General features: G+C 45.5%; 1 protein-coding gene across 1 annotated transcript in view; it reads left to right on the top strand.

The window, feature by feature from the left end:
- Window positions 1-3,163: 3,163 nt before the first annotated feature.
- The window catches only part of dnajc12 (DnaJ (Hsp40) homolog, subfamily C, member 12), a 35,477-nt gene continuing 21,519 nt past the window's right edge, over window positions 3,164-17,121 (top strand). Inside the window, exons 1-2 of the mRNA XM_048550887.2 lie at window positions 3,164-3,361; window positions 16,315-16,393. Of these exons, the coding sequence (XP_048406844.1) occupies window positions 3,284-3,361; window positions 16,315-16,393 (157 nt within the window). The 5' untranslated portion in view covers window positions 3,164-3,283. The remainder of the gene's footprint in view (window positions 3,362-16,314; window positions 16,394-17,121) is intronic.

Below are 17,121 nucleotides of genomic sequence, written 5' to 3'. Positions count from 1 at the left end.
CCTTCTATGCCGGACTGTACGACGCGAAGCCCACGGACAGCACAGCCTCCGAGTCGTTCCTGTCATCTATCACGGAGGTCTTAGACAACGGCACAAGGGAGTGGCTGGACCGGCCGATATCCCTGGACAAGTTGACCAGAGCCCTCAAGTCCTTGGAGAGGAATAAGACTCCCGGGAGCGACGGCTTACCGGTCGAGCTGTATTCCGCTCTGTGGGACCTGGTCAGCCAGGACCTGCTGGAGGTGTACGATAGTGCGCTTCGGGCAGGGGAAATGTGCAAGTCCATGAGGAAGGGCATCATCACCCTCATTTACAAGAGGAAGAGGGAGAGGGAAGAAATTAAGAATTGGCGTCCCATTTCACTATTGAATGTGGACTACAAAATCCTGGCCAAAGTCATAGCCAACCGGGTCAGGTCTGTCCTGGAGTCAGTGATTCACCCTGACCAAACCTGTGCTGTGCCGGGCAGGAAGATCGCTGAGAGCCTCGTGCTCATCAGGGATACGATCGCCTACGTGCAGGACAGGCGGGTGGACACCTGCCTTGTCAGCCTGGACCAAGAGAAGGCCTTTGAAAGGTCCTCTCCAAATTGGGGTTCGGGGAGGGCATCCGCAATTGGATCCGGCTGCTCTACACCAACATCGTTAGCGCAGTCTCGATCAACGGGTGGGAATTGGACAGTTTTCCCGTCAGATCTGGAGTCAGGCAGGGCCTCCCGCTCTCTCCTGCCTTGTTCGTGTGCTGTGTGGAGCCCTTCGCCGCATCCATCAGGAAGGACATGAGCCTGAAGGGCGTGATTATCCCAGGCAGCGGAGGCCTTCAGGTCAAGACCTCCCTGTAAATGGACGATGTCGCCATCTTCTGCATTGATCATCGGTCGGTGAGTAGGCTGTTGGACATCTGCGGCCAGTTTGAACTGGCCTCGGGTGCCAAAGTCAATAGGGGTAAGAGCGAGGTCATGTTCTTCGGGAACTGGGACAACTGCTCCTTCATCCCCTTCACCATCAGGACAGACTACCTGAAGGTGCTGGGCGTTTGGTTCGGTGGAGCTGGGGCGTGCACTAAGACTTGGGAGGAGTGTATCACCAAACTGAAGCAGAAGCTGGGCAGGTGGATGCTCCGGTCCCTCTCCATCACAGGTAAGAACCTGGTTGTCAGGTGCGAGGGGTTTTCGGTACTGTTGTATGTGGCGCAGGCCTGGCCTATTCCCTGGACCTGTGCCGCTGCAGTCACCCGGGCCATCTTCCACTTCATTTGGGGGTCGAGGATGGACGGGGTCCGCAGGGACACCATGTACAAAGACCTGGAAAATGGGGGAAAGGGCGTACCGAACGCCACCCTTGCCCTGATGGCTACCTTTGTGTGCGGCTGCATCAAGCTGTGTGTAGATCTTCAGTACGCAATAACCAAGCGTCACTACTTACTGAGGTTCTACCTGTCCCCGGTGTTGCGAAGGATGGGCCTGGCCTCGTTGCCGCGGAACGCTCTGAGTAGTTGGACCGTCCCCTACCACCTGTCCTTCGTGGAGAAATTTTTGAAGGGAAACACCTTTGACCACAAGGCCGTCAGGCAGTGGTCAGCATGTAGTATCCTCGAGACCCTTCGGGAAAAGGAGAGGGTGAATCCCGTCATGTGGTTCCCCACACAGACTGCCAAAGTCGTTTGGCAGAATGCCTCATCGCCAGAACTTTCAAACAAGCACAAGGACATTGCTTGGCTGGCGGTGAGAGGGGCTCTGCCAGTGAGATCCTTTATGCATGCCCGGAATCTCTGCGCCACCGCACGCTGCCCTCGAGGCGGCTGCGGTGGGGGGGGGGGGAGGGGGAACGAGACTGTCTATCACTTCCTTCTGGAGTGTGCCTATGCTCAGGAGGTCTGGAGGGGGATGCAGTGGTATTTGCCGAGGTTCGTCCCGAGCAGCTCCGTGACGCGGGACTCTGTGCTCTACGGGCTGTTTCCCGGGATGCACACTGAGACCAACATCAACTGCCTGGAGGACCATCAATGCGGTGAAAGACGCTCTTTGGTCTGCCCGCAACTTGCTGGTCTGCCAGCTGAAAGAACTGACCCCCACTGAATGTTGCAGACTGGCGCACTCCAAGGACCAGGACTATGTGCTGAGGGACGCAGTAAAGCTTGGGGCAGCCGCTGCCAAGGCGCAGTGGGGAAAGACCACGGTATGAAACCCCTCGTCCAGAATAGAAAAAAGGGCCCTATGTGGTAACTGGGCCCAGCTGGTGCCTTCCCCAACTGGTCAGGGCGCCAACGGGGACTGTGCGGGGTGACCACTGCCGGGGTATTTTCTTTGCTTTGCTTTTTTTTGTTCTTTGTTTTTTTCCTTTAGTTGGTGTATGTACCCCCTAGGTAGCCCGGAGCAGCTTGCATGGCTGGGTAGGTGTATAAATGTTTTATTTTTTGTACATCATATGAATAAAGTATATTTTTTCAAATCAAAAAAAGGTGACGAAACGTCTGAAAACTAACCTTCCAGCTCAGCGAGCAAACTCACATCCAGAACCTCACACGTTTAACTGCACCGTTCATTTATAACTGGCTACAATAGCAGGTCAGAGGCCCGTCGTAAATAACTCACCACCTGACTCCGCAAAGCCTGCCCACCAGCTACAAGGCACAAGTTAGAAGTGTGACGGAGTACTACCCACTTGCCTGGATGAATGCAGCCCCAACAACAGTCCCGAAGCTGGACTCGAGTCTACAGTTACCTGCTCTCTGACAAATGTTGGATTTAAATCACTGTTGGGAGTGAGTTTCTGATCTGCAACCCGCTGGGATTTCAGTGCTACACCAATTCTTGCTTCAATATCCATCCTCTCTGTGTGCTTTTTAAAACCCGTTTCTTTGAGAAATATATTTTGGCCTGCAGTTGATAGCTCCTGATATAGTTCACCCTCAAATCTTGTCTGAATAAGATTTTGTGAACAGCACAAGTTGCCCCCTTTGAAGGCGCTATACCAATGCAAGTTGGTATTGTTTCGGAACTCAGTCCCTCGCCTCCTTGACCGTTATACCTCGGTTTTAAGCGAGGGCCGTGTCTGTGTAGTATTGCAGAGGGCAGTAACTGAGAGTGTCTAGCTGTGGCACCTCAAAACTGCAACGCCCAGAGGTCTGGCCGTACCGTCTCTCTGGGTGTATGTGTGAGTTTAACAGCAAACTCGGTCAGTGGGCGGTACATCCGCTGGGCAGTACACTGCGTCCTATATAAGGAGGTAAACCCAAGACGCAACCAGACAGCGGGGAGCTGCGCTGAGGAGCATCGTTGCAGATGGACGGGATACTGAACGGCAGCGCTCAGGATCCCGAGAATTACTACCAACTGCTGGGCTGCGATGAGCTGTCCACGGTGAGAGAGACCGGGGTTTTCATCCGCTTCGGCCGAATTAAACTGGCTCAGAGCCTGCCTTTGGAAATCAGCAATGACCAGTTCGTGGTTTGGTGTTTGCCAGTATGCAGCCTGGCCGGAATTGTAGCTTATCAGACCAATTTTATTTCAATGTTCAGTGGTGTGTGCGGTTCAGCTGATAGTCTACTTTTCTCCCTTCCTTAAGTTAGTGAGTGGCGTGCCGCATACAACATGTTGTGGAGGTCGGCTTTATGGCAGTCAGTGTTTCTGGTCTGGATGAGACTGTGGCAGTAAGGGTACCCGGGACACAGTTTTGGAGATTGTGTTGTGCCTGGTGTCATGGCCAATAGTTGACTTTATCTATGCCCGGAATAATACTTCACCTGGTCCTTATCACATTGCTATCCACAGGAGCGTGCTATGCACTGTTTGGTCACCACATTTGTTATGCTCTGAACGTACCTTGCTGCCTCAAAATGTCATGGGCTCTTTGCTGAAGGAGCAACAAAAAAATACAAGTCTTTCCGTTTTGGAGATAGTAGGAGCTACAGATGCTGCAGAATCTGAGGTAACAAGGTGTAGAACTGGATGAACACAGCAGGCCAAGCAGCATCAGAGGAGCAGGAAAGTTTACGTTTGGGGTCTGGACCCTTCTTCATTTTCTGAAGAAGAGTCTAGCCCCGAAACGTCAGCCTTCCTGCTCCTCTGATGCTGCTTGGCCTGCTGTGTTCATCCAGCTCTACATCTTGTTATCTCAGTCTTTCAGTTTTGTTTCTTTTGCTTTTCTCAGTTTGGAGTCAGTGCGGTGTGGGTTTTGCCTTCATGTTGAAATCTGTTGCATATCACTGAGTGAATTACACTGAAGTGATTTAGAGTATATTTTCTTGCAGGAAATACATAATTACTCAATGCATTGATCATGGTGACGTGGTACATGTGAAAAATATTCTCAATGATGGAGAAGGTTTCAAACTGTTGCAGATTGTTCATTCTTTATATCTTCCTGGGGGTATACGGTTGCCAACTTCAAGCCACCCAGAGGGTATTTGTTTTATTGGGACTCCATATAGTCGTCAGGTTTGTGGTCCAGACGTTTTATGCAATCATAGAATCCTTACAGTTTGGAAGCAGGCCATTCGGCCCATTAAGGCCACACCAACCCTCCAAAGAACATCCCACCCAGACCCAACTCCCTACCCTATCCCCATAATCCTAGATTCTTCATGGTTAGTCCACCTAACCTACACACCCCTGAACACTGAGTAATTTAGCATGGCCAATCCACCCTAAACTGCACATCTTTGGACTGTGGGAGGAAACCGGAGCACCCGGAGGAAACCCACACAGACACAGGGAGAATGTGCAAGCTCCACACAGACAGTCACCCGAAGGTGGAGTTGAACCCTGGTCCCTGGTGCTGTGAAGCTGTAGTGCTAACCACTGAGCCAAGAAAATGATGATTCTCAGTTCCGCTGACTTCACCTGATATTGTGAATAATTGGTGATTGATTAGCAGTTTTTCAAATACAGGAATTTGATGGATTTTTTTATTCATATGCAATCTGAAATAATTTTTCGACAGTTTGCAGTGTGATAGAACATATATACCTCTAAGCTCTATCTTTAGCAATAACTCCTCATGTGACCCTTCTATCCATCAATATTAAATAGCACTGTTCCTTCTATACTCCAAAGTCAGGAGTGAGTGAGCTTTCTTGTGCAATTGTAAATGCCATACTGAATGAAATTTGCTTTGTGCATTTTTTAAACCAAAATACCAATCTCACACTTACATTTATATAGCACCTTTAACTATAATAGAATGTACCAAAGCACTTTTAATCAGCATATTCAGAAAGAAACTGAGACTAAACCGAAGGAGGCGTCATTTGGCCAGTAGACTACTTTGCATTAAACAGGTAGGTTTTGAAGAGAATCTTAAAGAAGTGGAGGACATTAGATAGGCAGAGAGATTTGAGGAGAGAATTCCAATGTTTACGGCCTCAGCAGCTGAAAGTGGAGCTACCAATGATGGGAATCTGGGGTCATGTGCATATGGCTGTAGATGAAGAAATGCAGAGATCTTGGAGGGTTTTAGGGCTGACAGAAGTTACACAGATGAAAAGATGTGAGGCTATGGAGCGGCATAAGGATAAGCAATTTAAAATTGGTCTGCAGGGGACCAATGGTCAGAAGTACAAGATTTATTTTTAGTCATTCGTGGAAGGTGGCCCTTGCTGGCGAGGCTAGCATTTATTTCCCATCACTAATTGCCCTGGGGAAGGCTGTGGTGAGCTGCCGACTGAATCACAGCAATTCATCAGGTGCAGATATTTCTTCATGAGATGTGGGTACCAGTGACTAGGTTGGCATTCATTGCTCATCCCGAATTGTATAGACAGCAGTTAAAAATCAACCATATCACCTTGGGTCTGGAGTCACCATAAACCAGACCAGGTAATAATGGCAAATTTCCTTTCTTAAAGGACATTAGTAGACTTTGATTGAGACTAGACTCATGGGGTGGTGTTTGCTGCATTGGATTTGTCCTGCTGTGTGCGTACAGGACATACCAGGCCTAATTTCCATGTATTTGGATAGATGGGGAGGTGATGGTCTGGTGTTATTTTTGCTAGACTGTTAATTCAGAGACCCAGGTAATATTCTGGGGAACTTTGTTTCAAATCCCACCAAAGCAGATGGCAGAATTTGAATTCAATAAAACTTTGGAATTAAAGGATCTAACGATGACCGTGAATCCATTGGCAATCGTTGGAAAAACCCATCTGGTTCACTAATGTCCTTTAGGGATGGAAACTGCCACCCTGACTTAGTCTGGCTGACATGGGACTCTAATGTGGTTGACTCTTAACTGACATCTAGGCAATTAGGGATGCGCAATAAACGGCCAGTGACACCCTCATGCCATAAATGATTTTTAAAAATTGCTGGTGTTGCAGCTATAGTGGAACAGTTTGGCTATGAACGTGGCAAGTCTGGAACATAAGACATCAATACGATTCTCAGAATATTGTTAGGCCCATTGCCTTTGAAGTATCGAATGCCTCCAACTGTTTACTGATGTCACCTGAAATGAATTGAATTAGCTGAAGGCTGGCAACTCTGATGATGAAGGGAGTTACTTGGAGACAGAGCTGGATGATGCATCCTCTCAGCAATTCGAGCTAATCATGGAGATAAATGCACAGCCTTTAGCACCGATGTGTTGGGTTCCCCCATCTATCAGGATGGGGTTATCTGTGGCGATGGATGAGACAGGACTGCAGAGCTTTGACCTGATTTGTTGATTTTGAGATTGCTTAGCTCTCTTTAACACATCGCTGCTTCCACTGTTAATCCTGCATTGGACAAATCAGCTCCCAGAATGAAACCTGGCTTAATGGACCCAACGTGTTGTTTCTGCTATTTATTTACCTTAGCGGTCACTCTCTGAAAGTATTGACAAGAGCCTGCCAATGCACTTTGAACGTTACACAAGAAGGGAGAAAACACAGAAACTGTTTAACATGATATAAGAACTATTTGAACATACCTAATATAAATATCCAAAATAAAGATTTAACCATTTTACCCTCACCAACAACTTTAGAGATACTCAAACTTCAGTGGAAACTTTCCACTTCAAAGCTCCTCTTCAGTTGGCATGGCGACAGTCAGTATGAGGAGTTTCTTCCCACTGGCCTTTAGAGCAAAGATATAATTTTCCACACAGAGATAGTAGGAACTGCAGATGCTGGAGAATCTGAGACAACACGGTGCAGAGCTGGATGAACACAGCAGGCCAAGCAGCATCAGAGGAGCAGGAAAGCTGATGTTTTGGGCTTAGACCCTTCTTCAGAAAAAACGTTTTCCGAAGAAGGGTCTCGACCCGAAACGTCAGCTTTCCTGCTCCTCTGATACTGCTTAGTCTGCTGTGTTCATCCAGCTCCGCACCTTATTATCTCTAATTTTTCACACCCTCAGCTTTCAGCAGTTTTCTGCTTCTGAGATTTTGTTTTTCCTCAGCCCTGACTATTGTATATTAGCAGCATCTTTTTGCACTAACTGAAACTACATACAGTGTCTTACCTTCTGGGTTATTCTGCCGTTTATGAGATACTGGACCTTTGTTGTGAAGCAACAATAGTGTTCTTTTCTACCTTTATTTCTAATGCACTGAACAGTTCACCTCAAGTTCAAGTTTATGGCCATAAACATTCATTAAAAATGCTGAGGCTGAAATTCTTCTAGATAACCTTGTACCACTCACCAAGCTCAAAAAGAGGCTTAAATCTTTGCCACTCCCTTCCTAACACATGTAACTAAGAGCTAGACATCAAACTGAAAGTTATAAATCATTTGTCCAGTTCAGGACTCAAGTTTCTAAACAATAATGTTAATGTATAATGAACATTCGCCACAGCAGAGTGTGGAATGTGCTCGGCCATGGGATTACAGAGTGTGGTTTAATAAAAATCAGCTGCTGTAGCTGATGGTCTTACAGAAGCCCAGCTTTGAGCTGCTGGGTGTGTTTTACTTTATGTTACGGACTACTGTGCATCAGGGAAATGTAAATATTTGAAAATGAAGTTAGTTGGGCTTTTCCCTTGTGTTGGTTCTCTCCAGCTGCCACTGCCCTACTCTGGCAGATATATGCTTCAGGACTCAGCCAGCCTTGTCAGAAGTAGTGTTACTGAACCATTCACACTGATAGCAATCAGAGTACCCACTCGGAGTATATTTTTGCCCTTTTTATCCTCAGTGCTTCTCTATCATGCAAGAGTGCCAATTCATCCACTCGGGGAGAATGATATCTGCAGGAGGCCTTTTCTCCATGTTTGACCTAGAGCTATGTGGCTTCATGAGATGTCAGTTCATATCTTTTGGTAGCCTACATCTCTAATCCTTTGACCATCGAGTAGACCCATGACCAAAGTCTGGACATGGGGCTCAGCTTCTGTCTCCATTAAATGCTGCTAGACCCGAGCTTCCCTGGCATTTTCTGTGTTTCTTTCAGATTTACAGCGTCTGCAGGATTTTGTGTTGTTTACTCAGTAGAAAAGTAACCTAAATACAGAATAGGCATCCAAGGTATTTAGATTGGTAAAAAGGTGGAAAGCCGTGCCCCAAAAGGTCCACAGTTGTTTACAATTTAAGAATTTGGAATCAGCAATTGGAAGTTCAAATTTGAAAATTTTTAGATGGCACCCTGTTGAAATGCTTTGGTTAACTGAGGAAGGACAAAGTTTTAAGCCTCTTTTTGGAACTCTGAAGTGGTACAATGTTATTTGGATGACTAAGGAAAACAGTGACAAGATATGGGAGGATGTTGATGGTTTATAGAATGGATATATCAGTGGCAAATTAACTTCAGAAGAGATACTTCTGAAGAATTGTATTTTGGGAATTAGAATAAGGAGGATGTACTGTTGGGGTTAATGAAAAGTAAATTGGGGTGTAGGAGATAAGGGATTTGGAGGAGAAAGATTTAAAAAGGACATTAAAGGGCAACTATTTTACACAGAGGGAAGTTCATGTGTGGAATGAACTTCCAGAGCAAGTTGTGGATGTGGATACAGTTACAATGTTTACAAGACATGTTGGAGAAGTACAATGAGAAATGTCTGGAGGGAGCAACTTACTGCAGAAGCTGGAATCTGCACTGAAAACAACAATAGCTGGAGATCACAGCAGGTCAGAGCATCCATGGATAGAGAGCAAGTTAACGTTTCGAGTCTAGATGACTTTCCATTAGAGCGGAATGTTTGGAAAGATTTGGGCCAAGTGCAGGCAGGTGGGACTAGCTCAGTTTGGGATTATGGTCAGCGTGGACTGGTTGGACTGAAGCATCTGTTTCCAGGCTGTGAAATGACTGTCACTGTACAATTCTACAGGTACACAAATCGCTCAAAGCAGCACTACAGATAAGGGCAGGAAAAGGGAATAAGGAACTAGGTGTTAGTTCTGGAGAGATAAAATTGAAAAGCAGTAAAGTTAGATTAAACATATCTCAAGCCTGGGTTCGATCACTCTCAGAGTACAATGCACCATTCTGGTATCAAGTTATGTTAAAGGTAAAGAAGTGCTGGAGAGGGTCAAAAAGTGATTTGCACGTTTGATATCAGCACAAAGAATGTGTATTTATCATGAAAGGCTGACCAGGTTGAGGCAATTTTCTGTAGAAGAGATAGCTGAGGACTACCTAATAGATTAAGGTTATGAAGGAGTTTGATAAGGAAAATGAAAATGTGGAAATGATCAAAACTGGGAGACACAAAATGTCACTAATAAATCCAAAATTGAATTGAAGAGGAAAATTTCCACCCAAAGGCCGGTAAAAATGTTAGAACCACTAAGCAGAGAGTAGTTAAGGTGCAGAACAGGGAAAATCTAAAGGAGAAGTTGGAAAAGTGCATAAGGGAGAAAAGACTGTGTAGGTGGGTGAGATGGTGAGAGTCGAGGATCTGTTTATGTGAAACAAAGGCTCAGCTGCATGGCCCATTTCTGTGCTTTACACGCTGTCATTCTATTTAGATGCAAGTTCAGTAACATGATCGTTATACTCTGTTTCTTTTTAAAGTTTCAGTACAGTGGTTTGAGTGTGCAATGGAATGCGACTTCCTCACTAAACAAAAGTGTTTGAGAACTAGGAACAGGAGTGGGCAATTCAGCTCCAAGAGCCTGCTCAGCCATTTAATATGGTCATGGCTGATCCCATCTTGGCCTCAACTCCACTTTATTGCCTGTTCTCCACAATCCTCCAACCCATTACTAATTAAAACTCTGTTTACCTCCTCCTTAAATGTACTAAATGTCCTAGAATCACCTTGCATTCTAAGGCAGTGAATTCCACAGATTCATGACCCTTCGAGAGAAGTAATCTCTCCTCATCTTTGTTTGAAATCTGCTACAACTTCATGTTCTCTTGTTCTAGATTGTCCTACATGAGGACACATGTCTACCTTGTCAATCCTCTTTATCTTGTAAGCATCTTATATGTACTTTAATTCAATCTCCTCTCATTCTTCTAAACCCCAGTCAGTATGGCTTAAACTGCTCAATCTGTCTTCATAAGACAAGTCCCTCATCTCTAGAATCAATCTAGTGAACCTCCTTTGAACTGTGTGTGATACAGCTACATCCCTGCTCAGGTAAGAGCACCAAAACTGTTAGGCAATATTCCAGATGTGGTCTCACTATTGCCATGTACATTTACAGCAACACTTCCCTACTTTTATATGCTATTCCTTTAGCAATAAATGCCAAAATTCCATTTGACTTCCTTATTACCTGTGCCTGCATAATAGGTTTGTGATTCATTGTGACTGATTTGCATATTCTGTCCATTTCTCTTCACCTGACCTTGTTGGGCTAAGGTTTTAGTGAAGGCTGGGTAACTCATAGAAGCAGCCATTCTCCGTTGTGAGAGCCTAATCAAATGTGTGGGCATCCCTCCTGACCCAACTCATCCTTTCTTAACCAGGTAGATACTGTACACACTTGCAAACAAAAACAGGACAGGGGCAGAAATTGGGCCATTCAGCCGATTGAGTCTGCTCATGGTTGGATGGAACATGACTGATAAATTCCTCAACCCCACTCTCCTGCTTTCTCCCCGTAACCCTTGATCCTCTTGACAATCAAGAACCTATCTATCTCAGACTTAAATGTAATCAATGATCTGGCCTCCATAGTCTTCTGTGGCAGTGAATTCCATAGATTCATCACTCTCTGGCTGAAGACGTTTCTCCTTATCTCTGTTCCAAAAGGTCTTCCCTTTACTCTGAGGCTGTGGCCTCGGGTCCTAGTCTCTCCTACCAATGAAAGCATCTTCCCAGCATCCACTCTGTCCAGCCCATTCAGTATTCTGTAAGTTTCAATTAGATTCCTCTCATCCTTCTAAATTCCAATGAGTATAGTCGCGGAGTCCTTGAATGTTCCTCATATGTCAAGCTTTTCATTCCTGGGACCATTCTCGTGAACGTCTCTGACATTACCCCAATCTGGGAGCTGTGGCCAATTGTAGGACACGTTTTGTAATCAAACTTAGAACCTTTTGGACTTTATGGCTCAGTAATTAATTGTATTGTATCCATTTAACTTCCTCAAGCACTGTTAGATCCTGCCTAAACTCTGCTGTTTACTCCAGCGTCACTCTGGAATGTGAAGATTATCCCTGTTTCTTTTCTCTACTTCCAATGATCTCCTCAAACTCTTGCCTCCTGCATGTTGCACCTTCACCTCCAAAGAAAGTACAGAAAACCCACGAGCCTTTCATTAAGTTTGAAATGGCCTCAGCCACATTGCTGTCCTCACTAGCCTACTGAGCCAAGTATCCCCCATCATTGTCTCTGACCTAGCCTTCAACTGCATTTCACTGTAGTTTATCTCAAATCCCCTCGGGTCTGCACTCTGATTTCATTGGGCCCATGAGACTTACCTTATGTTTGCTCAGCCTGATTCCCATTGGATGACTGATCACCTACCTCCCCTGCCTGGTCCCATACTGGGTGATATTGGAAATGGTTCCCTTTTGTCAGGTATAGAACTCTTCCTTTCTATTCAGCCATCATCACTCTTCTTTTTAAAGACATTCTGTCTCAGTGCTGCTGTATTTCTGTCCTCTTGAGTCCTTCAAAGTTTAGTTTGCTCCCAAATCTGTGTCCATCCTACATACAATTTTGTTGTTGAACTCCTGGAATCGGGTTTCTAACCTGTCATAACATTTTCACAAGGTTACAATGACTTCCCTTGTGATTGTGACTGTGACATCTTATCCTTTTCTAACTTCCTTTACTTGTTCACAGACATTGACACGATTGATCACACTAATTTCTCTGTACCATCCTCGACACTTCAGTTCCATTCCTATCTACCCCCTTATAACCTGATCGTTTCCCATCTCCACCGGAATTGTTTCTATTGCTCATCTCCCTGTTTCTTCTAGCAGTCTGCTCTAAAAGGGTGCAAGGTGGCTCTGTGCTGTCTCACAGCACCAGGGACCCAGGTTCCAGCCTCAGGCGGCTGTCTGTGTGGAGTTTGCACATTCTCCCAGTGTCTGTGTGGGTTTCCTCCGGGTGCTCCGGTTTCCTCCCACAGTCCAAAGATGTGCAGTTTAGGTAGATTGGCCAAGCTAAATTGTCTGTACTGAGCAGGATTGTGTGTGGGAAATGGAGGGTTAGAGGGATAGGGTCAGGATGTGTGTCTGGCTGGAATGGTCTTCAGATGGTTGGTGTGGACTCGATGGGCTGAATGGCCTGCTTCCAGACTGTAGGGATTCTATGATTCTATGAAAAACACATTGATGCTGATGGGCATCCAATTGGATCCCTCTACAGTGTTGTCAGATTGCCTGTTCAACTTAGTTCTGACATTGAAACTTTGGAGGTAAAGGTGCCACATGCAGGCGGCAAGAGTTTGAGGAGACCATTGGAAGTGGAGAAAAGAAACAGGGATAATCTTCACATTCCAGAGTGACGCTGGAGTGAACAGTAGGCAGGATCAACTTTGGAGCTCCCACCACAAGGCCTGGCTCCCTGATCACCGACATCTTCCCTCGACACGTCCTCAGGCTGAAGGAGACTGTAAGCAACCTCCACTTTCTATATGACCCTGGCCTCTCCATCGCAAAGACTTACGGCCATCAAACATCCACTCACATCACTACCTGTATGGAACACTCCTCAATCTATTGGTTACCTCCTGATTCCAGGTTACTTCTGATTCCAAACTCTCTGCATGTCCTGCATCATTCATAACTCCCAAACTGTTGGATGACATCAAAGTTCAAGAAGGAAACTTGGCACGACTTTCTCTAGGACAATTAGGAATGAAGCAAGAATTGCCCATGCAACCAGGAATGTTTGTATTAGATTGCTGATCTGATTTTTCTAAAAAAAAGAGTCATTAGAATGCAATGTTTTTCGACTTGCGTGTGGAGAGTCCTTTCCCGGTGGTGTGAAAATATTTGCAGGTATTGAAACCCATCAAAGGTGTGAAGAAGAGTCGTACCAGACTGGAAATAATAACTCTGCAGTTCTAGCAGCATCTGTGGGGAGAGAAACAGAGTTTCTCCAGCCATTCTCTGTCTCCCAGGACAGTGCGAGGTCACAGGCAGTGTGTAACACCACAGACCCTGGGGGCAGATTACCAAGGACAAACTGAGGGAGGACAGAAACCTAAAGGTCTAGGGGGTGCAGAGACTAAAGATTGTAGCTATATGTCATGCATCACAAACCTTATTGAATTCTTTGAAGAGGTGACCAAACATGTGGATGAAGGTAGAGCAGAGTATGTGGTATAAATGGATTTAAGTAAGGCATTTGATAAGGTTCCCCATGATAGGCTCATACAGAAGGTAAAGAGGCGTGGGATGAGGGAAATGTAGCAGATTGGATTCAGAATTGGCTGACTCTTAGAAGACAAAGGGTGGTAGTGGGTGGAAAATATTCAACATGGTACTCAGTTACGAGTGGTGTACCACAAGGATCTGTTCTGGGTCCTCTTCTATTTGTGATTTTTGTAAATGATTTTGATGTGGGACTGGAAGGGTGGATTAGTAAGTTCGCAGATGATACGAAGACAACATAGAAAGAGGAATGATCTTGAAATATTTGAGTTTGAGTGGGTTTTCCAAATACAATGGGTACAGTGGGGCATGTTGTGGATGGTGTGGAGGACTGTTCTAGGTTACAAAGGGACATTGATAGGATGCAGAGCTGAGCTGAGAAGTGGCAGATGGAGTTTAGCCCTGAAAAGTGTGAGGTGATTCACTTTGGAAGGACAAACTTGAAAGCAGAATACAGGGTTAGTGGAAAGATTCTTGGCAGTGTGGAGGAGCAGAGAGATCTTGGGGTTCATGTCCATAGTTCTCTGAAAGCTGCCACCCAGGTGGATAGAGTTGTTAAGGCGTATGGTGTGTTAGCTTTCATTAATAGAGGGATTGAGTTCAAGAGCTGTGAAGTTTTGCTCCAGCTATACAAAAGCCTGGTTCAGCCACATCTGGAGTATTGTGTCCAGTTCTGGTCACCTCCTTACAGGAAGGATGTGGAAGTGTTGGAAAAGGTGCAGAGGAGATTTACCAGGATGTTGCCTGGAATGGAGGCAAGGTCTTACGAGAAGGTGTTGAGAGAGCTAGGGCTTTTCTCTTTGGGATGATGAAGGATAAGAGGTAACGTGATAGAGGGGTACAAAATGATCAGAGGTATAGATAGAGTGGACAGCCAGAGACTTTTTCCTAGGGTTGAGGTAGCTATTATGAAGGGGCATAGTTTTAAAGTGAATGGAGGTAGATACAGGGGAGATGTCAGTGGTAGGTTCTTTACTTAGAGAGTGGTAGTGGAGTGGAATGCATTGCTGGAAAGGGTAGTGAAGTCGGCCTCATTAGGGGCATTTAAGTGGCTATTAGATAGGCATATGGATGATAGTATGAGATAACGATGGAGGTTAGATAGACCTTAGGTTTAGCGTAAAAGTTTGGCACAACATTGTGGGCTGAAGGCCCTGTACTGTGCTGTACTGCTTTATGTTCGATGTTCGATATAAGGGCCTTTTCTTTAGATTGGAGATCCTGAGTAATTATAACAGCTTAAAGACCCAAAACTGGGGTGGTGTTGTAGAACAGAGAGACCTATGGGTTCAGGGAGAGAATTATTTGAAATTTGCATCACATGTAGACAGGGCAGTTAAGAAGATGTTTAGATCACTTGCCTTCATTACTCAGACCTTCCAGAATAGGATGTGGGATGTCACGTTGAGGTTGTACAGAATGTTGATGAGGCCTCTTGTGGAATACTGTGTCCAGATATAGTCACCCTGTTATCGAAAGGATGTTATTAAGTTGGAGAGGATTCAGAAAAGATTTACCAGGATGCTGCTGTGAATGGACGGTTTGAGTTATAAAGAAAGGCTGGATAATCTGGGACTTCTTTCTCTGGAGCTTGGGAGGTTGAGGGATGACCTTGCAGAGGTTTATAAAATCATTATAAAATCATAGTTAAGGTGAATGGCAGGTGTCCTTTCCCCAGGGATTTCAAGACGGGGCGGGGGGGGGGGAGGATGGGGGGGACGGGGATGAGGGGGGGGACGGGTGGGGGCTCGGGGGGGATATATTTTTAAGGTGATAGGAGAAAGATGTAAAAAAGTCATGGGTGCAACTTTTTTTTCATATGGAGAGTGATTTGTGTGTGGAGTGAATCCCAGAGGACATGGTGGACGCAGGACGGTTGCAATGTTTAAAAAATATTTGGATAGGAACATGAATAGGAAATGTTTGGAGGGATATGGGCCAAGTGTAGGCAGTTGGAACGAGTTTAGGATAACAAAGTGTGGGGCTGGATGAACACAGCAGGCCAAGCAGCATCTTAGGAGCACAAAAGATAACGTTTTGGACCTCCCTACTAGTTTAATTTGGGATTATGATCAGCATGGACTGGTTGGGCTGAAGGGTCTGTAGTTGTGCTATGAATGGAAGTTTACAGGGGTCTGTGTGTGTGTCTGTGTATCACCTGTTTCTGTAAAGCACATCCCTGAGATCTCATAGAACAGAAAATACCCATTGTATTTGGAAAACCCACTCAAACTCAAATATTTCAAGATCATTCCTCTTTCTATGTTGTCTTACTGAATAATTGCATTTAGCTCACACGTCAGAGTTATGATGTGAAAAATTTTAAATTTTGATTGTATTTGATGAGCAGTTACCGTGATGGCTGCTGTGCGTGTAGAAAGCCTAATGCCAGCTGTTACCATGATGAATGTATTACATTCAAAGCAAGCTACCAACTTCCTCAATGCAAAGTAAACTGTCCAAAAAGAAACAATAAATGCACAAAAGGAGTTGCTGATTCGTTGCATCCGACAGAATGAATAATTGCTTTCCAGTTGGTATTGGTGATGTAAGGTTTATCTTTTGTGCTGCAAGTTGTTTACTGACTGAACTTTTATTTTGTCAGACAGAGCAGATCGTTGCAGAGTTCAAAGCAAAAGCACTGACCTGCCATCCTGACAAGCACCCACACAACCCGAAAGCAGGTAAGTGTGTTATCTGAGAAACTGCAAGCTCTGCCCTGGCAATGCTGCACTGAATTCAGCGATTCACCCACTGCCTGAGAGCCTGAACCTTGAGAACGTCTGGCGGAGAGAGCATAGGGAGGGGGTGACTGGGGAAGTGGCGGAGGGTGCAGGTCAGTGGGGAGGAAAACTGAGGAGAGGGGGGAGAGGGGAAATCTAACAGACGGAGAGAGGGAGACAGAGGAATATTTTCAGCAATGACCAGGCGAAGCAATGTCCATTCTGTGAGTGAGTCTCCCCTCTCTTTTATGTTGGTTTCCTTCACTGCCATCACCGTTACCACCCCCCCCCCCCCCCCCCCGCCCCCACCATTTCTCCACGCTTCATTTCTCCATGCTCCTGTCATTAGTCTTTTCTTCTTACTCCTGCGCTCAGGTTACATCTCTTCCCCACCTTCAATTTATGGCCTTCTCCTTCCTGTTTCTACCACTTGGACCAAAACCATGAGCAAGAAAAGCCCACAAACATAACTACCCCAATACAGTGAAATGGCCTCTTACTACACAAATGCTGTAACTTAACATGCGTCATGTGTGCAGATATAACGTGACATGGCATCATGTGATCAGTACATTACATGATCAGATCTCCAAGAATGCCCCCAGGCCAAGCTTGCAGGCTTGGCAGCATTATGACTGCATTTATGTTCACAATGAAGGATTAAATACACATTTTGATTCAACGGTGAG

Source organism: Stegostoma tigrinum, chromosome 20 (assembly GCF_030684315.1).
Source record: "Stegostoma tigrinum isolate sSteTig4 chromosome 20, sSteTig4.hap1, whole genome shotgun sequence".
In the NCBI taxonomy this organism is placed as follows: domain Eukaryota; kingdom Metazoa; phylum Chordata; class Chondrichthyes; order Orectolobiformes; family Stegostomatidae; genus Stegostoma; species Stegostoma tigrinum.
This window is presented reverse-complemented; position numbering and strand designations above follow the sequence as displayed.